This window comes from Emys orbicularis, chromosome 9 (genome assembly GCF_028017835.1).
Source record: "Emys orbicularis isolate rEmyOrb1 chromosome 9, rEmyOrb1.hap1, whole genome shotgun sequence".
Lineage (NCBI taxonomy): Eukaryota > Metazoa > Chordata > Testudines > Emydidae > Emys > Emys orbicularis.
Genome location: NC_088691.1, coordinates 47,945,142 through 47,968,314, shown reverse-complemented (window position 1 = coordinate 47,968,314; position 23,173 = coordinate 47,945,142). Strand labels below are relative to the sequence as shown.

At 47.4% G+C, this 23,173-nt stretch overlaps 1 protein-coding gene across 2 annotated transcripts in view; it reads right to left on the bottom strand.

Moving 5' to 3' along the window:
* Positions 1–8,589: 8,589 nt before the first annotated feature.
* VAMP7 (vesicle associated membrane protein 7) overlaps positions 8,590–23,173 on the bottom strand; it is a 31,068-nt gene continuing 16,484 nt past the window's right edge. For both annotated transcript variants that reach the window (XM_065410478.1, XM_065410479.1), the window contains exons 3-8: positions 19,635–19,692; positions 18,719–18,856; positions 16,869–16,959; positions 14,824–14,891; positions 12,247–12,339; positions 8,590–11,000 (exon numbers count right to left, since the gene is read on the bottom strand). In XM_065410478.1, the coding sequence (XP_065266550.1) occupies positions 10,932–11,000; positions 12,247–12,339; positions 14,824–14,891; positions 16,869–16,959; positions 18,719–18,856; positions 19,635–19,692 (517 nt within the window). In that variant the 3' untranslated portion in view covers positions 8,590–10,931. The remainder of the gene's footprint in view (positions 11,001–12,246; positions 12,340–14,823; positions 14,892–16,868; positions 16,960–18,718; positions 18,857–19,634; positions 19,693–23,173) is intronic.

Here is a 23,173-nt window from a genome sequence, read left to right as displayed (position 1 = left end):
AATAGATTAGTTTTGTTTGGTTAGAGAACTTTTAAACACTGGACATTTTAAAGTGGGCTGTCTAAATCTTTAGAAAAACACCAAGCACTACTTGGACTGGCTGGAGTTAAATCTGGTCTCCTCCAATATCATGAAATACTTCTCTCACAAGCTCACACTAAATTTAGTTGTACTATACCTGATATCTTCATTTACACGTGTTTGGAGTGCCCTCAGCTGTGGAGGGGGAGCAATACTTGGTATTGGTTGTAGCTCACTGTTTAAGGCAGCTGCTCCAGGACTCCAGCTTCAGAGCACAATTGTTCAGGTTTAAAGAGGTACCTCTAATTGGATGTCTCTTTCCTAAGTGTTGTCTTTCCACCTGTTAGCTAGTGAAGAAGGCAGTTGTTTTAAGGTTAGCAGGGCAAAGTAAACCATCTAAAATGGCCATGTCTTTGATTTTTGTTTCATTAGCTGCTAATGCAGTAGTTCTCAAACTTTTGTACTGGTGACCCCTTTCACATAGCAAGCCTCTGAGTGCGACCCCCCCCCCCCTTATAAATTAAAAACACTTTTATATATTTAACACCATTATAAATTCTGGAGGCAAAGCGGGGTTTGAGGTGGAGACTGACAGCTCACGACCCCCCATGTAATACCCTCATGACCCCCTGAGGGGTCCCAACCCCCAGTTTGAGAACCCCAGAGCTAATGTAAGAAAACCTCATCTTTAAGAAATACTGCTGACTTGGCTTTAATTTGAGTACTTTACTTATTGACTGACAGCTGATTACTGGCTCCTTCTCCCTGTGCTAGCTCAATCACTGGGAAAGGACCAGATATATTTCAGGTCCTTATCAGTATTTAGTCATTGAGATTGAGGCTCCTTGCCTATCTGTACCAAAATTTAACTGGGCTAGAAAAATGTAGATTAGGATGAAGGCTGCACACTGTGCATTTAAAAACAACAACAAAAAACAAAAAAACCACCTAGCAGAGGAGTTTAAATCCTGGCTGCTGCTTTTTTTACTACCTTCTTTTAGTTAACTGTTCCCCACACTTTCCCTCTGAGCAGGTGCTTCATAAAGGTAAACTATAGTAAACAAGATGTTTTAACTTACCCAGAGAATGGTAGCATTAGCTATGTTGAATCACAGGTGGCCCAGGAATGTAGAAAATATTGAGTGCCTGCCAGACATGCATAAAGCCAGTTTAGCCAATGCTTGCAGAGTTGACACTTGGATTTTCGTTTAGAGCTGGAGTCCCACAGGCTTTTGGGGGCATTTTAAATGTAAGCACCCTTTAAAGTGTAAATTCTAAACTTGATTGTTCAGTTACTTAATTGTCCTGAATCTGTTTTGGATTCCTGCTGGAATCTTAAGTGGTAGCCCAAATGGTGCATATATCTTAAATACCAATTTGAGATAGGGAAAAATGAGGTATTTAAAACTCAGTTTAACATGCTTTCTGCAGAGCAAGCTCCACAGTAAGCAATTACTGCAGCATTCCTTTAGCTGCCTGAATCAGGGGTAAAACTACTAGAAGGACATGCAAGATGTTTAGTTTAAATCAGTTATATTAAATAGAATGTTTTATGCAAAGGATGTTTTGAAGATGAAAGGGATAGCTTACAGGCATTTTTTGCATTTCCTATCAAGCCATGCCAAGCATTAAGCATGGGGAAAATCATGTATTTTCTAGTAAACAAGCTTTCTATGATGATGCAGTTTACTTTGCTTTGGACTTACAGAACAGCCCATTAACTGTATTTGCTACATTTAAAGTAATGTGCAGGAAAAACACTATACTTTATCAACCTGGACCAGGGTTAGCATTTTAATTACAGCAGCCTGCAAAATAAATTTCACTGTAGCGTCCAGACAAGCTACCTAATGCAGTTTCCAAACATTAAGGACAATTTGTCTTTCAACCAATATGCAAGGCCCAATTCTCTGGTACCTTACCCCATCTAGCTATTTATTACCTGTACAGAGTGTGTGTAACAATGGTTGTTCTTTGAGTGATTGCTCCTCTGTATTCCACAGTAGGTGTGTGTGTGCTCGCCACGTGCACCGGTGCCACAAGTTTTTCCCTTAGCAGTACCCTGGAGTGGTGCCTGTATATCGCGCTATAAGGGGAGCCACGGGCTCCCCCCACCCTCAGTTCCTTCTTACCGCCAGTGAAGGTAGTCGGAACTTTGTGCTCCAGCTCTGCTGCAGCCCTTCTTCTCGACCTTAATGGTACCGTCCGTGGATCGTTCTTCAGTTGTCAGAGTGGGCTCGGGCCATGCCCCGTGCCCCAGGCTTCAAGTCGTGCGACTCTTGTTGCCGTTCTATGCCCAGGAGCGACCCTCATGTTGAGTGTCTTCGCTGCCTGGGTGAGACTCACATTAGCGACCGTTGCAAGATCTGCAGGTCGTTCAAGCCAAGGACCAAGAAGGAGAGAGACTTTAGACTTGGAGCTCTCCTGATGGAGTCGGCACTGGCCCCAACACCGGTACGCAGATTGGACTCGGCGCTGGCACGTAGTGAGGCCCCTTCGACCAGTTGGCGCCGCTCTCCCTCCAGAAAGCAAGGGAAGAGCCCAGCCTCGCAACGATGCCGCAATAAGGATAAGGGGGAGGCTGGTCCCGCGCTGGGCAGCCCTCGGTCCCCCCTGGGCTCAAGACCTCTGACTTGCGTGGAGCGGAGCAGCCCGGTACCGTCGGCCCAGGCATCCCCACCGGTACGGATGCCGTCGATGCCGGAGGTGGTGCAGGCTGCGAAGGACATTATGTCCCTGCCCATCCCGAGCTCGCAACCGGGTACGGGCCCCAGGTCTCGAGGCAAGCCTCCTTTGGGTGCCCACCAGACCTCTCTGGCCAGCCGCAGTTCCCACTACGAGGATCGCTCCCTGCACCGCTCAGCGCGCAGCGGCCGCTCTTCTGGCAGCTCCCGGCCACCCTCGACGCTGGCCAGACCGTCCGAGCCGCCATCAGGACGGGAGTCGCGGGGACCCTCTACACCACCTGCCAGCGAGCGTAGGCACTGGGAACGCTCACCTGCGAGGGTACCGGAGCCACTCTCAACGGGACAGACATCATCGTTCCCAGTCCAGCTCCCACTCGACTAGACGTCACGCCAGAGGCTCTCCCCGGGGCACCTCGACATCAGGGCACCGGGCTTCACGTTGCCGTCATGGGTACCGAAGCAGTTCGTCGCGTGGGTACCAGTCCTTGACGTTGAGATCCAGGTCCCGAGGGAGACGACGTCACAGGTACCGTTCCTACCACTCCCGGGGCACCGAGCGTTCTTCAGCGACTTCGGCCTCGGCACCCGTCCACCCATCCTCGGTCTGCGCCGTTCCGCCGGGACACAAATTGCCATCGGGCACTCAGCCGGGCCAATGGCAGGGGACCCCGTGGCAAGGACAGTGGTGCCAGTGGGCACCGTGGCCACCGGTGCCAGCCCAGACGGAGGCCCGTTCGGTTGCCGGAGCGTCCCAGGCTCCATTGGCCTCCTCCAGCTGCCCACGGGACAAGTCGGCGGGTCACGAGTCGGCGGACCGCGCCCGGACTCTGATCTGGGACTCGATGCTCCGGCACCGACCGAGGCGCCCGGCTTTGTGCAGGCCCTCTCCTCGGCACCGGACGACACCATAGCAGCGCCTCTGCCATCAGTCCAGCAGGAGGACTTCAAGGCGCACCAAGACCTGCTAAAGCGGGTGGCATCCAACCTCCAGCTGCAGGCCGAGGAGATGGAGGGTCCGTCTGATTCCCTCTTTAACGTCCTGTCCCCCTCGGCACCGGGTCGCGTGGCCCTGCCTCTGCATCAGGGTATTGCCAACATCTCAAACTCACTGTGGCAAACTCCCGCCTCCTTAGCCCCAATATCCAAGAAGGCTGAGAGGAAGTACTTTGTGCCGGCGAAGGACCACGAATACCTTTATTCCCACTCGGCACCCAACTCGCTCGTGGTGGAATCGGTAAATTACAGAGAGCGTCAGGGCCAGCCCGCGCCCACCCCCAAAAACAAAGACGGCAGGAGACTGGACTCCTTTGGCAGAAAATTTTATTCGTCGGCTAGTTTCCAGCTTCGGGTAGCCAACCACCAGGCCTTACTGAGCCCCTCCTCCCGGACCGGGACAGGAAGGACTTCAAGGCTCTGGCAGAAGAGGGGGCGGTGGTGGCAGCTAAAGTGGCCCTGCAAGCGGCATCGGATGCTGCTGACACGGCGGCCCGCTCGATGGCTTCCATGATCGCTATGCGCAGGGCATCGTGGCTCCTGTTGTCGGGGCTGTCGACGGAGGCCCAATCCCTGATGTAGGACCTCCCGTTCGATGGCAAGGCGCTCTTTGCAGACCAGACGGACGTCAGGCTGCATGGGATGAAAGATTCCCGCATCACCTTGCAGATCTTGGGCCTCTAAGTCCCTCCGGCTAAGGACAAGGCCAAATCGCTTCCGGCGGCTCAACCTGCGAGGAGCAGATATGAGCCCCCGTACAAAAGACCCAGAAACCAGAAGCGTCGGTCTCAGAAGCAGTCCCACTTTGCCCTGCAGCCTGGACCCTCTAAGGGCAAGAGGCGGTTTTGACTGTTGCCAGGGAGACCCCCCCCCCAATTAATAAAGTTTGTGTTCTGCAACTGATTGTCTGCCTTCCTCAGAGCGTGGTCCCGCATAACTTTGGACCAGTGGGTCCTCAGTACCATTTCCAAGGGCTATGTGTTGTAGTTCACCTCACCCCCGCCAAATCACCCGCTCTCCATGATAGCCCCGGGGGACCCGGAACATGTCCGCCTCCTGCGTCAGGAGGTGGATCGGCTGCTTCACCTGGGGGCGGTGGAAAGGGTACCGGTACAGTTCCAGGGCAAAGGGTTCTACTCCCGATACTTCCTGATCCCGAAGGCAAAAGGGGGTCTCAAGCCCATTCTGGATCTGGGCGACCTGAACAGGTTCCTAACCCATTCCAAGTTCCACATGGTGTCCCTGGCTTCTATTATTCCCTTCCTGGACCCAGGGGACTGGTACGCGGCCCTGGACCTTCAGGACGCGTATTTTCACGTCCATATTTTCGAGGGGCACAGGTGCTTCCTCTGATTCATGGTAGGGATGGACCACTACCAGTTTGCGGTCCTCCCCTTTGGCCTATCCACGGCTTCCAGAGTTTTCACAAAATGTATGTCTATGGTGGCAGCCTACCTCAGGCGGGAGGGGGTACAAATCTTCCCTTACCTGGACGACTGGCTCCTCAAGGGAGAGTCTCATTTCGAAGTGGAGTCCCATGTGGAGCTGCTCCTGTCGACATGCGCCAATCTGGGCCTTCTTGTGAACAAGACCAAATCAACATTAGTGCCCATTCAGCGCATAGAGTTCATTGGGGCCCTGCTGGACTCCTTGAGGGCCACAGCCTCTCCCCCCTTGGACAGGTTCGAGACCCTAAGGGATCTCATCGCCTCGGTCACGGCCTTCCCCGAGGGTGTGTCTTTGGATTCTGGGACACATGGCGGCATGCACTTACGTGGTCTGCCACGCCAGACTCCGTATGAGGCCCCTCCAGATATGGTTGGCCTCCTAATTCTCCCAAGCTCGGAACGGTCTGGACAAAGTGCTCACGGTTCTGTCCCCGATACTGGGTTCCCTTCTATGGTGGTCCTGCCCAAGCAATATGCTGCAAGGGGTTCCCTTCAGGGAGGCCAACCCGGCCATAGACCTGATGTCCGATGCTTTGGACCTTGGCTGGGGAGCCCACATGGGGGATGTGCAAACCCAGGGAACGTGGTCGACCCCAGACTTGTCCCTGCACATAAATGTCAAGGAACTCAGGGCGATACGGTTGGCGTGCGTGGCTTTCCTCACGCACCTCCGCGGTAGGGTGGTCAGGGTCCTCACAGACAACACCGCTGCCATGTACTATATCAACAGGCAAGGTGGGACTCGCTCCCTAGCCCTCTGCCGGGAAGCCCTGAACCTATGTGAGTTCTGTATAGCCCACGATATCTCCCTGAGAGCGGCTCACTGCCCGAGCATCCGCAATACGCAAGCGGACCGCCTCAGCAGCGTCTTCTCCCCCCAGTATGAGTGGTCGCTCCACTCGGAGGTCGCTCACCGACTCTTCCAAGAGTGGGGAACTCCCCAGATCGACCTGTTTGCAACCCGCCAGAACCGGCGTTTCCCCCGTTCTGCTCCAGGGGAGGGATGGGGGAAGGCGCGATCTCCGACGCATTCCTCCTGAGCTGGTCGGGCCAGCTCCTCTATGCCTTTCCCCCATTCCCCCTCATCGCCAAGGTCCTTCAGAAGGTGAAAGCGGACAAAGCGAGAGTCACTCATAGCCCCGGCGTGGGCCCGCCAGCACTGGTACGGGCCACTCCATCCGGACCTCCTCTCCCAATCTGGCCGCGCTCCACCTGACAGCGTGGCTGCTCCGTGGCTGAATGAGGAGGAGAACAGGTGTTTGCAGCAGATAAGGCGAGTCCTCCTGGAAAGCAGGAAGCTGTCCACGCGTCGGACGTACATGGCGAAGTGGTCCAAGTTCGCCAGGTGGGCGAGTGAGCAGGGAGTCTCCCCCTCCGCCGCACCTCTCCAGTTTGTCCTGGACTACCTCTTATCCCTTAGGGCCCAGGGTCTGGCACCTGCCTGTTAGGGTGCACCTCAACGGCCATATCGGCCTTTCACCCGCCGGTGCAGGGGCACTCGGTCTTCTCCCACTCCATGACCTCCCGTTTCCTGAAGGGCCTTGACTGTTCATTCCCATACGTTAGGCCCCCCGTGCTGCAATGGGACCTCAACCTGGTCTTGTCCCGTCTCACAGGATCCCCCCTTTGAATCCCTGGCCACGTGTTCCTGGTCGCACCTCTCGTGGAAGATGGCCTTCCTCATGGCGATCATGTCGGCCCGACGTGTCTCAGAACTCAGGGCCTTAACCTCAGAAACCCCCTATATGGTTTTCCATAGGGATAAAGTCCAGCTCCGCCCACACCCGGCATTCCTCCCGAAGGTGGTCTCCACCTTCCATATGGAGCAGAGCATCTTTCTCCCCGTGCTCTGTCCTAAGCCCCATTCTTCTAACAAGGAGCACCGCCTCCACACGCTCGATGTGCGTAGGGCATTGGCTTTTTATCTGGATCGGACTAGGCCGTTCTGGAAATCCTCTTAACTCTTTATTGCCTCGGCTGAGCGGGCAAAGGGGCAGCCTATCTCCACCCAGCGGCTTTCCTGCTGGATCACCTCGTGCATACGCACGTGCTATGATCTGGCAGGGATTCCCACGCCATCGATCATCAGGGCACACTCTACGAGGGCTCAGGCCTCCTCAGCTGCCTACGTAGCCCATGTCCCCAACCAGGACATTTGTAGGGTGGCCATGTGGGCCTCAGTTCACACATTTACTTTGCATTACGCGATCGTCTCCCAGTCTAGGGATGACCCTGGGTTCGGCAGGGCAATACTTCGTCCCGAACCATCGTGAACTCCTACCCACCTCCAACAGATATTGCTTGGAATCACCTACTGTGGAATACACAGGAGCAATCACTCGAAGAAGAAAGGACAGTTACCTGTTCCATAAATGGCGTTCTTCGAGATGTGTTGCTCATGTCTATTCCACACCCCGCCCTCCTTCCCCTCTGTAGGAGTTGTCCGGCAAGAAGGAACCAAGGGTGGGGGGAGCCCGTGGCTCCCCTTATAGCATGATATACAGGCACCTCTCCAGGGGTCGCTGCGGTGCTCCCCCAGTACGGGTACTGTTAAGGGAAAAACTTCTGGCACCGGTGCACGTGGCGAGCACGCACACCTACTGTGGAATAGACAGGAGCAACACATCTCGAAGAACGCCAGTTACGGAACAGGTAACTGCCCCTTTTCATGTCATCAGAGAGTTAAATGACTAAGGTGTAAGGCAGTGAATAATCTGAGTTCCTTCCTTCTCTGGTGAATACTTCTACTTGAAGATTTAAGCTGTATTCCCACCTGCAAGAAGTGTCTTGCTGTGGGACTGATCAGAAAGAGCTAAACCTCTTCCCTTTCTTCTCACACACAAAAAGGGGATAGTTGGTTTAGATTCAGATTAAGAATCTCTGCATGCTTTTTACTGAGTGTTCTCCACAAAATTCACTTCTGACAGCTTATTCCAGTGTAGCTCCTGAGGGCAACATCTGTCATGCTGAGGATGGCTATGCAGAAGTGCATTGCAGAAGCAGCTAGACAACCCTGATTATAGCCCTCATGCTAGGTGCTGTGCAAACAGAAAAAGATGGTCCAGATTTGTTTTAATCTGCTTGCTTGAAGCTGTTTTTCTACTTGATTTAAGTCTATGTACCAAACTCTTCCACATGTGGAGGATTTAGATAATGCGCTTTATAGGCAAGGTAGTAGTGACTAGTTTTTTCCCTGCTCAGGAGGAACTAAGTCAGTCTAATCAGGACAGGCAGCACTATTGCGGATATATTTAAAGTATCTTTTAGTAATTTGGCCTATTTCAGAAGCACACCAAGTTTAATTACACAGGGTCTTAAAGAATAACTTTTCGGAACACTGCTGGGTTTAAGATTAGTGGTGCTCCTCCACCATGAGTTGGGAGCAGCCATTTAATGCCAAGCTACCCTTCACAAAACTTAGCAAAGTCTGGTCATTTGCCATACAGTAAATTTATTCAAACAGGATAACTTTGTTTTACAGTAATGCCTCACTGCATTCTTTAAAACAAGAGGAAATCGTTTATATAAAAAGTATTTGTACATAAAGAGACAAATCATAGTAAATTAACAGTAACATTACCAATCCCTAAAACATGCAGAGTTGCACATTGATTGTGGGCAGTAGTGCATACTTGAAGGAGATGACCTATCTCCTGCTCTTCCCAGATAAGCCATGAGTATTTCACCGATTGAGGGTTTCCAATAAATTCAGCACTGTCTCTATTCTCAGTGGTTAGTCCAACTGGCGATGAAAGTGAACTTAACATGGAGAACAGGGTCACAAATATGTTTACTTGCATGGCAGGAAGACACTACTTACCAATTTCCAACTACCATGGATCAGATTTTGGTCTACTGAGAATAAACCCATGCATGGATGTGAATTTAGAGTACTGTTACAGAATGGAACCTGCTGAGAGATCAGTGTGTAACATGCAGCAGCACAAAGGATGTGATGGGGTGGCAATTTGGTTTTCAGTGCCCTGTTTCATGGGGACCCAGTACTAAATGGCCTCAGGGATAAACTCCTCAAGGCCAGAGTGCAAAAGCTGTTCTGTACATCACATCTGATTAATGGCACTGCAATAAGCACATGGCTTTAAATATATGCACTAGTATTAAGCCTCTCTCTCCCTTCCTCCCACACACACCCCTCCACTTTCTTAACAGTAGGAGTTAGTTTTTCAGTGCTCAGTGACTGAGCAGTAGGAAACTCTAGGGCCCAGGAGTTAGATGTGTGTGTTAAGCCATCTCATATTTCTCATTTATCAGAGGATTTGCTTTTGTCTCCATCCCCTCCATAGGAAACAGAGCTCTTTCAAAAGAAATATTGAACAGTTTACCAATTAAAAAAAAAAAAAAAAAAAAAGAGAGTCAGCAAGCCTTTTACACACTGCCTAGGTCAGACCTCAAGCCACTACTTTACAAATCTGCACTGTATATAACTGGACAGTGCCACCCCCATTTCAGCTACTGAGGAATTATACAGGGCTACCCTTAGGATAAGGATGTCCAGATAGCTTTGATTATAAACCCTTTGTCCTATCATCGGACACTGGACAAGTCTCTATGGAGCTATTTTTGGCCCTGTGAGGTTCTCATAGCGGTATATTTGTCAAGGACCCCTGCCTTTGGTTGTTAACATTGGTGTTTTGTACCACAGATATGTATTCTGGATTCTTATCTGGATAAGAGCGTCCCTTCAGACCAACACAAGATGAGACCTAGAACTGGGATGGAACCATCAGTTACCTGTTTCTTTAACATGTGGAAGGATCTGACCAGGATGGAAACGCAAGCACATGGCACCTCAGAACACACATTCTCTTTGCAAACTAGAAAAATAGCTTGGCCCCAGTTCCATCTCTTCCATCTTGAGTAATAAGCACTTGCTGTAAGTTTATTTTGAGTGGGGGAGGATTAAACATACAGGACAGAAGCAATACTTAAAACACAATGACAAACAGCAGCCAAGTTATCACAACCATCACCTTTACTCTATCAACTTAGTCTCAGAGTAGGGGAGCTGGGCAGAAGACAGAGGGTGAAAGAGGAGACATTTCAACATGCCCACTCAATCCCCACCCATCTGTACAGATGTCCAAAGAGATACCCCAAAGGAAAAAAGGGTTCCATATTGAAGAGGGAGATGTCTCTCCAAGAGGAGCCTATGCCTTTAAGGGATCTTAACAGCTACTGTGCCATTCCATTTGTGACCTCAACCCATGTTTGCATTGGTGGCCCCTGAACAAGCAAGCATTTAACTCTACATAGTACATCAGTTTGTGGACCAAACATGTAGGGAGGAGAGGTTAATTAGATCCCAATATAGTGGCAGCAAAATGAACTTTCACCACTCTGACTACCTTCATAGACCCACCTTGAGCTCTCCAGCCCCACTCCTCATGCAGAGATGGAGGCACTAGCAATGCTGTTCTCTGCTTAGTATGCTCCCATTAAAGTGCAAAGCTGTACATACACACACAGATGAGCCTGCACGTACCCTCTGGAGCCTGCCTGCCCAGCTGAGAAACTGCAGTTAAGACAAAAGAACAAAAACAAAATCCCTTCAAGTAGTTTTAAAACTGCTCTTCCTTGAGGCTGAAACTGCACTGAGGCAGTGATTTGGGGCCGCTAGGGGTGATAAGACAAAGAGAAGTCCGAAGTCCTGGAAGGATGGAAGAATGAGGTGTCAGTAGTGAAAGACAAGTTATTTTGTGGGTTGCTCCTTCGCACATGCTCATGCGCTCTCATCCTTGGCTGATCAGCACAGGCCATCTGTTTACTTCTGCACACAGCTGGGCCATGTAAGCCCACCGCAGGCAGCCGACACAATGATGTAGATGACCACCTGGAAGAAGAAAGCACTGTCACATGGATAGAGAATCTTTCCCATCACTCAACGTGTAGCAGTCAAGTACTTAGAACAAGGTTTGGAAACCCAGACTAGGGTACTATTCCTGTCTCTGCCACCAACTTCTCCATTGGCATTCAACAATTTGGGGAAAATCTGCCTCAGTTTCCCCAACTGCAACTCTGGGATAACACCACCCGCCCTGCAGAGTGATGCAAGGCTCCATCAAGGACAGCATTGCACCTATGTCACCTGCAATTATGCTTTGAGGTCCTCAGATGAAAGATGTTAAGAGCAAGAACATTTGAGGGTAAATACCTGAGGAGGAGGCCATGACTCAGGCATGAAGCCATTTCAAGTAAGAGCAACAGGGGCACAGGGCTCCTTAAAACTTAAGTCTCCACTGGGCCCAGATACTGTGAACTCACTGCTTCAGCTTCTAAAAGTCAACAAGGCAGCTATGTCCCTGCCCTCTCTTACAGGGCTATATACAGCTAGAGAGAATGGCGACAGGGCACCCTCTGGAATGCTACACTTCCTGTCTCTCTCATCTGAAACATTAAGATAGCGGACATCACCCCCGCACACTGTTATGGGCAGGGCTAGAAATGGCTGGAAAAGAGAAATCCCCTCCTGGAAAAGATTTCCCATTTTTGAAAAAGGTCCTCCATATTTGGGATGGAACAAGTCAAAATGAAACATTTTTTGTGGGAAGGGATTGAGAGAATTCCATTTCGAGAGAACCAAAATGGAATGTCTGGCTTCCTGCCTGAAGGAAGGCTCTTCCTCCCCAGGAGCTGGCCTCCTAACTCCTGGGCCCTGGAACTGGCAGGCAGAAAATGTAATTGACAAGAGTTTTCCAGGCAGGCAGCCAGGGAACCATCACTTCAATTTTCTTGATGGAAAAATAGAATTTTTTGGCGAAATGAATTTTCTGCAGAAGACAGTTTTGGGAAAAGGGCATTTTTTGGGGGGAAATCATTGATGAAAAATTCCCGACCAGCTCTAAGCAGGATATTGCCACCTGCTCTAGTGTAAAAAGGGTAGTGAAATGCTGGTTCCTAGCCTTGGAGGTAAATGGGTTCCTTCTTGAAGGTTCTCTTCCCATCACTAGGAGACACTGGTTATTTGGGAGCTACTGTGAAGAGACATGGACGACATTTTCTAACATCCAGGCCTCACTTTAGAAAGGAGCATGTGCGTTACCTCCTTGGAAGAAAGAGGATGAAGGCTAGTAACTTACAATTGATACTACTGTGATGATGATGGTAAGCTTGAGGTTCTTCATACACATGGCTCTGGCCAGGTTCCTGCTGGTAGTTTTGAATGTGACAGACTATGAGAGAAAGACAACCCCCACTTAGTCGATGTGCCCTGGTGAGCAGCCCTAGTCCTCCAGTTGGATTTCATCAAAATCCCTCCTGATCCAATACCTAATCTCCAACAGCCTGCCAAGGGGAACAGTAGGGGCAAAAAACCTAACTGGCTTCAAGACTGAACTTGGTAAGTTTATGGAGAGGATGATATGATGAGACTGCCTACAATGGCATGTAGCCAATCTGCAACTGCTAGCTGCAAATATCTCCAATGACAAGTGATGGGATGATTAGATGGGGAGGGCTCTGAGTTACTACAGAGAATTCTTTCCCAGGTATCTGACTGGTGCGTCTTGCCCACATGCTTAGGGGTCAGGAGGGAATTTTGCCCTGCATCAGATTGGTGGAGACCTTGGGGATTTTTCACCTTCCTCTGCACCATGGGACATGGGTCACCTGCAGGTTTAAAGTAGTGTAAACAGTGGATTCTCTGTAATGTGAAGTCTTTAAACCATGATTTGAAGACTTCAGTAACTGAGCCAGAGGTATGGGGTCTATTACAGGAGTAAGTGGGTGAGGTTCTGTGGCCTGCAATGTGCAGGTCAGACTACATGATCATGATAGTCCCATGATAGGCCTTAAAGTCTATATGAGAGAGAGAGTGTGAGTGTGTAAGAGAAGCATTCCCTCTGCCCAACCCCCACCTCTTCATCAGCATTTACAATAAATCTGGATACTTCCCACTGCTAAAGAGCAGGTCATTTCATCCATTGGAGGTTGTATGGGGCCCCTGTCGAAGTCACTTATTTGCTTTGTCCCTTCACTTCCCCTAGGAAAGGGAGCCCCTTCCCATTCCTGCCTCTGTACCTGCAATCCTTTAGCACTGATCGTCTCAGTGGGAGACAGGATTGGGGCCCCAAGTTTCTGCACTAGTTTTCTTCCACAGAAGTGGTAGTTAAAGAGGCAACATCAAAGCTTGTGTGGGCCCAAAAATGAGCCTTGTACATGGGCACCCCTCTGCTCAGCCTTCAGCTTTTCTATGCACTGCCTGTTCACATGTCCTGTGTTGCACATACAGCCAGGCTAATCTACCCTGTTCCATTTGCAGGCCTACAATCCAGTAGTAGAGGGCATTGTGCACAGTTTTACCATTGTAAATAAATATACTAAGAGAGGTTTCAAACTGAGCAACTTTCGATACCAGCTCCCTTTTGGGTCTAGCTGACTGGAGACCTTTGAGAACCTGAAGCTTATCTCCAATATTTATGCTATTCTGACCTTGTGGTAAGTCTTCACTTTATTCATTTTTCCCATCCTGCTTCTCTGTAATCCAGAACCCCACTACTCTCCAAATCATAGGGTTTCATCCCAGGATGGCAGCCTGCTGTCTTTTAAGATCAGATGATTTCTTGCACAAAAACCCCTAAACATCCCAGTGCAAAGAGCTCTCTGAATGGAAAAAGAACTGGCAAATGCTGGACATTCAACACAGGACCATGCAACAGCTTCCAATCCAATCCAGCTATAGGAAACTCAGCACTGCCCTCTGTTGGGAGCAAGGTGAATTTTCTGCACCCCCTTGCATTATTTCCTCTTCTCCCTTCTTTTCTTAAATGCAGAAGGGCATTTCTTGACATTTCTGAGAGGTGAAGAACAACTTCTAGGGGACCCATTCATAGCTATGTAGGTGTTAGCTGCACTAACTTGTTTATTTTCAGTAGCCAAAGCACTATTGTAGGCCAGAAGGCTTCCACATAATTAGCCTGAAGTCAATTGATCTGAGAGTTATTTTCATAATTAAGGTTTCTATAATGAAGAGCATAGATGTCGTGGAACCAAAATATGAAGGAAACCCAGACTGTGGGTTTCCCCTTACATACTAGAAAGCAGGAAGGAAGGTCATGGCTCATGTGGACATTTGGGGCTTGTGTGCACAGACAGGAAGAAAGGGGAAGAGTGGAACTTATACAGGAAGGTTCCTTAACAGAGCAGGATGCAGCAGCAGGAGCACATAACTGAACTAGCACCAAGGAGGTAGGAATCAGGCATTATTCCAGTGGGAGCAGAGTTGTGACACGTCTACATGTAGCCTGGTATCCAGTATCCATCCACACATCTCATGCACTGCTACGCCTCGGATGCAAATAGCAGAAGACACGGTGCAGTAAGGAATGAGCTATGCCACAAGCAAAATACAGCTGCTGTTGTTGGAAACCAAGTTGCGTAGGTAAGGTCTAGAGGGGGACTGAAAGAAAGTCATGTGTCTTGTACACACGACATGCCAGTCACAGTACAAACACAAGGGCTTAGTGTCTAGAAGCCCCAATATTTGCACTGTCTGTGTACAGCTCTTGTGCCTGGTCTTTGCTGCCATCTGCACTCATTGCACACTGGTTAATATCAGCTTTTGCTTATAACTAATATGGTACCAGCATGTTTGGTTACTACATAAAGTCCACACCGTCCCCTCACCCCCGCTTCCCCTTATGCCTCTCTGTACTTACTGAATCCACTAGATTCTCCGTTTTGTCTATCAGCAGCTCCAGCTTCTCTCCTCTTTGGGCCACCAGGTCTGAGGGAGGAAGAACAAATCAGCAGTCAGAATCGGGGTGCAAAAGCACCTTCCTTATCCAAGTCTTTTGCTACTTCAAGGCCAGGAGACATCTCTGATACAACAGGGTTGGCAGTATTCAATTGTTATGTTTATAATTTCAACAAATCCATTTATTTTAAAGCTTTTTTCTATTTTTATCAATTTAAATTTTCACAGCTCCAGGAAATCACAATTGTCTGAACCGCCCCTCCTGCCCCCATGACAGTAGTTGTTAAGTTATAAAGCTTCTTGATTCTCAACACAAATTGTCAACATATATCGAGATGTACAAAGTAAATATCCTTAAATCAAACTAAGTTCTCAAGCAGCATTTTTCTTAAAGTTTTGAGTAATGTCGATGGGAATATTTTTTCCTTGGTTTGGGTACGAGTACAGTGAAATCGACATTTACCAATAAAAAGCTCGCTTGCTTGACAGTTAAGGGTTGTGCACAACCCTTCTGAGCTACTTGGAGTACAGTATTTGAGGTGGAGGGAGGAAAAAGGTCAAAATTCTCATGTCCCAAGCAATCCCAAATCAGTTTCTGAGCCAGATCCTAGAGTTTCACCAATTTATACCAGCTGAGGATCTGGCCCTCTATCTTAAGTGAGGAAACAAGTTTTTCTTGAACTCCATTGCAGTGGGCTAGGGCACTGTTTATGAATGAAGCCCTCAAAAGGAAACAGGTTACACTATGGATTAGTCCAGGGGTCGGCAACCTTTCAGAGGTGGTGTGCCGAGTCTTCATTTATTTACTCTAATTTAAGGTTTCGCGTGCCAGTAATACATTTTAACGTTTTTAGAAGATCTCTTTCTATAAGTCTATAATAGAAAACTAAACTATTGTTGTATGTAAAGTAAATAAGGTTTTTAAAATGTTTAAGAAGCTTTATTTTAAAATTAAATTAAAATGCAGAGCACCCTGGACCGGTGGCCAGGACCCTGGCAGTGTGAGTGCCACTGAAAATCAGCTCGCGTGCCACCTTCAGCACACGTGCCATAGGTTGCCTACCTCTGGATTAGTCATTTAACAAGCTACTTGAGGCTTTGAAGGAAGCATTAATACAGTACCTCTAGCTTCATCTCACTTGTATAACTCTATAATCCTGCTATATAGTTTGGGTCCAGAAGTAAATATTTTAGTGTAGAAGAGCCCTACATCAGAAACTGGTGAGTTGCTATTTACTCTACATGGTTATGGCCAGGAGCCAAGTGGATTTTAGGGCCTGTCTGCATAGTGGGGTAATGTGTTCTAGAGGAGTGTGATTTCTAAAGCACACTAACATGCTGCACATTAATTGGCCTGTGTGGACCCTGCTGGTGTGCACTAAAGGTTCCCTAGTGTGCTTTAATGCAATGCATTTCAAACAGCACTACATCAAAGCACACCAGCTAGGTCTACACAGACCAAGTAATGAGTTTTAAAAAACACAAACCTGTAGAGCACATTACCCCACTGTGTAGACAAACCCTTAGTTTGGATAAACCATTGCCTTCTCCAATTATAGGAGGAGTTCCAAATCTTTCCAGCTTTAAGACTCTTCAAATGCATCAGCAAAAGAGTGATACAAGTGCTTTGCTAAGGCCTTGATCCTGCATTCAGGCCCACATGGTTTTCAATGCAGAATGGAGATTGAGCATTTGGAATTTGGAGTGCATCCACCATTGGTCTGCAACACAACTCCTCAATCCCAATCTGCCACTCACAGTGAAATCTTAGTGCAAACAAATTCCTCTGCAAACTCAGAGCACTTCTGTATGTGGCATGGAATACTCGTCACCTGTAGCAGACTCTGTTGTTCAACCAGGTTACCACTGCAGAAGCTGCCAGGTAAACCTTGGCTTTCCATAAAGCATCAGCTGCACAATACCGTTGGGAATGCCTCCGAAAGGGATGCTCCCCTGGGACCTAGGGTTGCACGCTGTGTGCAGAGCAGGAAGTGAAGTGATAAATACCTATGTTTCGGACCATGATTCCTTTAAGTTCATCAACCTGGGCTTGTGTCTCCACCATCTGATCAGTGCCCTTGTTCTCTGAGTGGTGTTTCTGTAACAGATTAACTGAGTCAGTGATGCTACAGATCTGTTTAGAATGAAAACAATTTCTCCTATCTCAGCTCCCCGTTCTCTCCTAAAGAGCTTGCTGGCAAGCTGGGGGAAGTGGGAGGGGAGAGAGATAATCCAAATATAATATCCAATAATAATAATCCAAATATAATATAGGTAGTCTTTTGTCTGGTGAAAAAAATTTCCCTGGAACCTAACCCCTCATTTACATTAATTCTTATGGGGAAATTGGATTCGCTTAACATCGTTTCGCTTAAAGTCGCATTTTTCAGGAACATAACTACAACGTTAAGTGAGGAGTTACTGTACCAGTGTTTTATCTGTACAGGTCTTGCAGACTGCTTTCAACCACTTCCTACATCTACTTTGGCTTGCTACTAATTTCCAAAAGCTTACAAGTGAAGTTCTACCCAGAGATTCTCAGGTTTATCTTCCCTGTTACTTCAGTACCCTTGTAGATGGCTTGAAATCTATGGGTGAAGAACACTAGACAATTACTAGGTATTACAGGAGGCAGAGGGACATGGAAAAATAAAAATTGAGGTGGAAGTTAAGATTACAGAGTTTATGTCCCAGCTGATTTTGTACAGTCTTGGGCAAGTCACTTCTCTTGTGTGCATCAATCCTCATCGGGGAAATGGGAACTGCAACTGCAAGGTTAGTCGCAAAGTTTGTTATCAGGGCCCTGTGTACACTGCAGCAAGCTAGACTTAAATTCTGTGGTGCTCTAGTGTGGCAAAGTGATTGGAAATTCTGTAACAGCTTCATTTAATTATACAAGTGGATTTTATTGAATTCAATAGGAAAGTGAATACTACAAGCAGTACTACAACCGCATGATATTTTGTATTTCCTTTTGTGCTACCCCACATTTCCAGTATGCTAATTATCTGCATAATCAACATCATTATGAAGGAAGCTGGGTGAGAGCAGCACGGTGAAAGCTTTCCACACTCAGGAGGCAGTTTAGGATTGTTGGATAAGAATATTAGCATAATGTTTTTGCTCAAGTGATCCACAATAAAAGAGTGTTGCCGTTAAACTGTCATTAGGAGTCAACACTTAATTGAAATGAATGGGGCAGTTAATCACTCAAAGTTATTGTTTCCATGTTACCTGAAACTATGGGCAGTCTCGTTACATTCAGTTCATATTTTTAACATTCCCTTGAAAGATTTTCAATATGGAAGTTGAGACTGGAGCAAGATCTGTGACAAAGGGTGGATTCTACAGGAAATTCTCCAGTCTCAGAACAGCAGACTACATCGGGCTGTGCTTATGACTATCAAGTGCTTAGACATGCCCAGTCCTAGAAAGGCTACATACTCCTCAGGTGTACGAGTCCTGCTGATGAGAAGCGCATCAGTGTTCAGGCAGGAGCTCCCAACACAGCTTTGCACAAGCTATTACAAAGTATGCATGCATGTTTCTCTCCAAACACCACTCTCCTCCCTACTTAGGAGAACTCTTTCCAAGGATGGGAGTGGAGTCTGACTAGGGACTTGAAGATTGTCTGTATGAAATTTTAATTTGCACTGACTTTGCTAATGCTTTTTATGTAGCCTGTTGTAAAAATAAGCAAATATCTAGATGAGTTGATGACATGGAAGACCTCTGCATACTCCCATAGGTACACATACCCCTGGTTGAGAACCACTGATTTAAAGCCAACAACAGGAGCGTTTACAAGGGAGAGATGAGACTGGTTAGAGAGCCCCTTCTGACCACATGTATCTTACCAGCTGTGCAGCCAAGATACTGGAGAATTCGCTGTTCATGGCATATGGAAGTGCTGTCTGTGCTCTTGAACCGTACGTAGTCTGAAATCTCTTTTTGATTTCATTCAGGAAACTGAAGGCTCTGGAACGTTCAAAGTTCTAAAAGTAAAAACAAAATGTTCACATCAGGCAGCAAACTGCAAGTCACCTAACAACGTTCTAGTTAGGAAACTGTGGGATAGGTGGCCTACAGAAAAACTTAAAAGATATGTAACCATTTAGAGACCCTCCACCTTTTATCAAATACGAACAACCACGCTGCACATAACCCTGCAAAAGCCTTGCTATCTCTTCCTCTTAATCTCTTTGTTAACAGCAGTCACTTTTTTAATATCAGTCTGTTTCTCCCTGGATACCCACTGGAATCAGGCATACAAAGCTCAAAAGCAAGCCTGTGCTTTATTTACTTTTTTAAGGGGAAACAAAGACAAAAGACTTCACAGCCTCTATTTGTACTTTCTTCCACAGTTGAGGGCAAAGCTTAAGTGTACTGTACTAATGACTAGGATGCCTTAGGGATGACTGCAGAGCGAAAGTCACCTGATCCTTGTAGTTCTATTGTAGCTGGGTGAATCTTACCAACTCACTTGCAAGTAGAAAGCAGCAGGGGAAGTTGGTGCAGTGGGAAGGAGACACTGTTGTCCCCCATACACACACCAGCTGGATATTGAGGTAGACTGAACTAAAATATTTGAACTTTAACTTTAGATAGAGGGGCCCATGTTCTGAGTTACACCAGTGTAAATATGCAGGAATGCCACTGAAGAAAACAGCCCCATGGCTTTGTGCCCATTATTGATTTTCATGGATACGCACAGAGAGAAAAGCGCTACCATTTTCAGGGTATATGCATAGTAGCATTATCCAAAATACTTACATCATCTGTGATACATAGGTATATAATCCGGTCTTGGCAGATATAATGAAATAGATAACTGCAAAAAGGGGGGAAAAAAAACAGCAAATCTTATTTAGAGCTGCCAACAAGACTCCATGAACTGCTGTAGAAGACCCCAGTGTCTGATGTGTTCGAACAGCTATCTGCCAGGCACACCCAAATTAAGGAGTGGAGCAACTTGCAGAAAAGAAACAGGTCCCAGCATGCAATGCTCCATCTTGATCACAGCATGTTTCTTCTGGGACCTTTGTATTGTAACCTGCATAGAACTAAAGATAACAAAGCTGTGGGCAGTGGTACATGTTGGTATCCCAATGGCTACATGTAGCTCACAGCCCACACTTGGCCACCCCTGGATTAACAGCCAAGTGGGACATCTGGGTAACTGCAAATGTATTAAAGTTACGCATTGTACTAATCATTTAACATACCAAGGTAAAACCATCAAGGGGCTTCCACAGATAAGATTCAATACAACATCATCCCAAGTATAAAGCAAACAATCATGCCTACCAAAGCAAGCCAACATAAATTCCTTGAAAAAGTGTAGCTAGTGTGTCCACACAGTAATTTACTTAATGAAGCAATGAAATTTCCATTGTAAAATCTTCTGGCCCAGGTCTCAAGTTGCAGTGGGGGAGGTCTAGGTTGGATATTAGGAAAAACTATTTCACTAGGAGGGTGGTGAAGCACTGGAATGTGTGAGGTGGTGGAATCTCCGTCCTTAGAGGTTTTTAAGGCCCGGCTTGACAAAGCCCTGGCTGTGATGATTTAGTTGGTGTTGGTCCTGCTTTGAGTAGAGGGTTAGACTAGATGAGGTCTCTTCCAACCCTAATCTTCTATAATTCTCTAGCACAAGGAGGCCAGTTCACGATTGGGCTCTCTGGGTGCTACCACAACAGAAGTTGTATCAATAACTGGATTAATGTTTTTACTAAACCAATTTCAAAGGCCTCCATCAAATGCCCCCACAAGCCTCCATCAGCTGCTTACACAAACAGCTCTATGGTGATTGGCATCCTCCGACTGCTAGGCTGCATTTAATTAACTGTACGACTCCTTGGAAATAGCGAGCAGTCACATTGCTCTAAGTCTTGCATTCATTCTTAATTTTTCCATTTGCACCTAGACTGACACACTTAAGCAACCCTGATGTTCTGCATTATTAAACACCTATAAATGAGTACAACAGCAGTGTTCTTCCCAGGTTTTAGAAAGGCATCTTAGTAATACTTTTGAATTATTATAAAGCCTCTTTCATCTAAGGATGTAAAAAACAATTGACAAGCCTTTAATTAAGTCTCACAACATTCCTGAGAGATGCAGTCTACCTAGTACAATTTGTCTAGTTCTGCCTCACCTGTGTGTTTGCGCACGCACGCACACACACACACACAGAGTTAGACCCTCCCCCCCCACTAGGAGTTCTGGACATGGTCTTGATTTTTACTGGGTGGTTGTGAGCCCCTAAAAGCCCAACCCTATTCCCAAAATGGGAATAAACCCCATCCCTTCTATGTCAGAAGGCTCCCTCATGGCAGCAGCAGAGAATGGATAGCATCAGGCAGTCCAGATGCTAAACAGCATTAGGTAGGGACCCTGAAACGACAGAGTGTTTGCTTCAGGAGTGGGTGCAGCAAGATCAGGCATTCACTCCTAAAGTTCTGCATTAACAGGAACACACCAGGCTTCAGCTATTTTCTCTCTGAGTTTGTTTTTGGTTTAGAAGCAGAGACTCCAGACATTCTGGCACAGGGGGAAGAGCATTCCCAGGTCTCCCTGTCTGTGGGGGCCAGGACGCTGGGCAGAAAGTAACTGCCTAAGCTCTGAAGGATAAGCCCTCTCCTCAGGCCACCCCAGGTGCCCTGCTCAGGTGACCTCAAGTACCACAACTGGACAGAACTGAACTGTATCTTCCAAGCCATGATCTTTGCTCTGTCCCAGGGGAGGGAAGGAATTGCCTGGTCCCAAGTAGGGAAGCCGGGCTGTTTGGAGGATTTTGAACACAAGTAAGAAGACGTCCTACCTTCCAAACACTCTTCAAAAGGAGGTGTATGGAATTCAAGCCAATCTGCCCATTTCCTTCCCCTGTGGAAGGACAGCAGGACAGAGGAGTTCCAATCTAAGGGGTGGTTCTCCCCATTTTGTTATGGGCATACAAACACTGCAGAGTTAGATTGCTAGAAGGGAGCCCCTGCGATTCTGGCTGGGGAGATGATTTCATACTGAATACAGAGTGTGCCTCGTCTCAGAGCTGCCCAATAGCTCCAAGCCTGCACTGTGCATTATCCTACTGCAGTAGTTTAGAAAGTCTGGGAAATGCAGTTCACCCCATTCAAGCAAAGTGTTTAATAAAGCAATAATCCTCCCTTACCCCAGTTATAGCCACCCACCCCCAGCTGATATCTTCAGTCAGTTCCAAGATTAGCTCCCTCAAGGCCTGGGGTATATACACTCCTGCTGCATGTCACATGTAACCCATAGCACACTTGGGAAGCAGACATGTCTGCTAGTAATCATTATCCCTCATCTGAGCTCCCTGCGCAGTTGAGACAGACTGCAGAGCCAAGATCCTCTCTATCAGGAATTAGCCCAATTAGCATGCATCAAATATACTAATGGAGGCACGCCAAGCCAACTGCCCAGCTTGGCTTTAAGGAGAAACTCAGGATTGGAGTAAGGAATGTGAGCTATCCTCAAGATTAAGATTTAGTATTTTTGTAAAAATTGAAGACTGCAAAGCAGATACTAGGCCAACTCAATGAGACACATCCCTAAAATACAACACTTTGAAGTACTCCCAAAGTCCTCCCCAGTCAGAGCTATAATTTGTGGGATTCCTACAAATTTCGTCAGACAGCCTGTGTGCAACAATGGAGCAGGCAGGTCCAGCCACTTGTTACCTGAAAGCACACTTGGAATCCTAAAGTGCACCAAGTTTTGGACCCATGGCCTTTACAGTGTGAGGGAAAGTCTGGGGTTACTCTAGATTACAGATCTAGATTAGAGATGCAATTGAAATGAAACACCCTGAACTTTGGGAAACCATCCATCTGACCTGTGCCATTGAGGTCCAGCCACAGTTCTGTGCCTGGCAGTTTGGGTCACACAGCGTTGTAAAGGCAGGGAGTCAGCACACTTTAGAACAGTTTAAATAAATCTATATTAAAGCCTTATCCCACACAGATTTCGCTCTCCATGGCCCAAAGCCAAAATTGCACATAACCAGTTGCACCCTTCTGGCCTCCCCCACTGTTGATGACTATTTCTGGGTATGTCCAATGAATCTCCGACTCCTAGTACAAAGATCCTCCTAGCCATACCAGAGAATAATACCAACTCCACTGGTTTCTTAGAGGGACCAGTTTCCAAGAACTGCCTGAGCAATGAGACATCTTAAATGTATCAGTAGCCAAGAAGTGTCAGCAATCAGTGCAGCAAACCTGGTGCCCTTACACTCTGCAGAACTGCAAGTGCAGCCCAGGGCATCCCATGTTCAGCACCACTTCAGAAAGCAT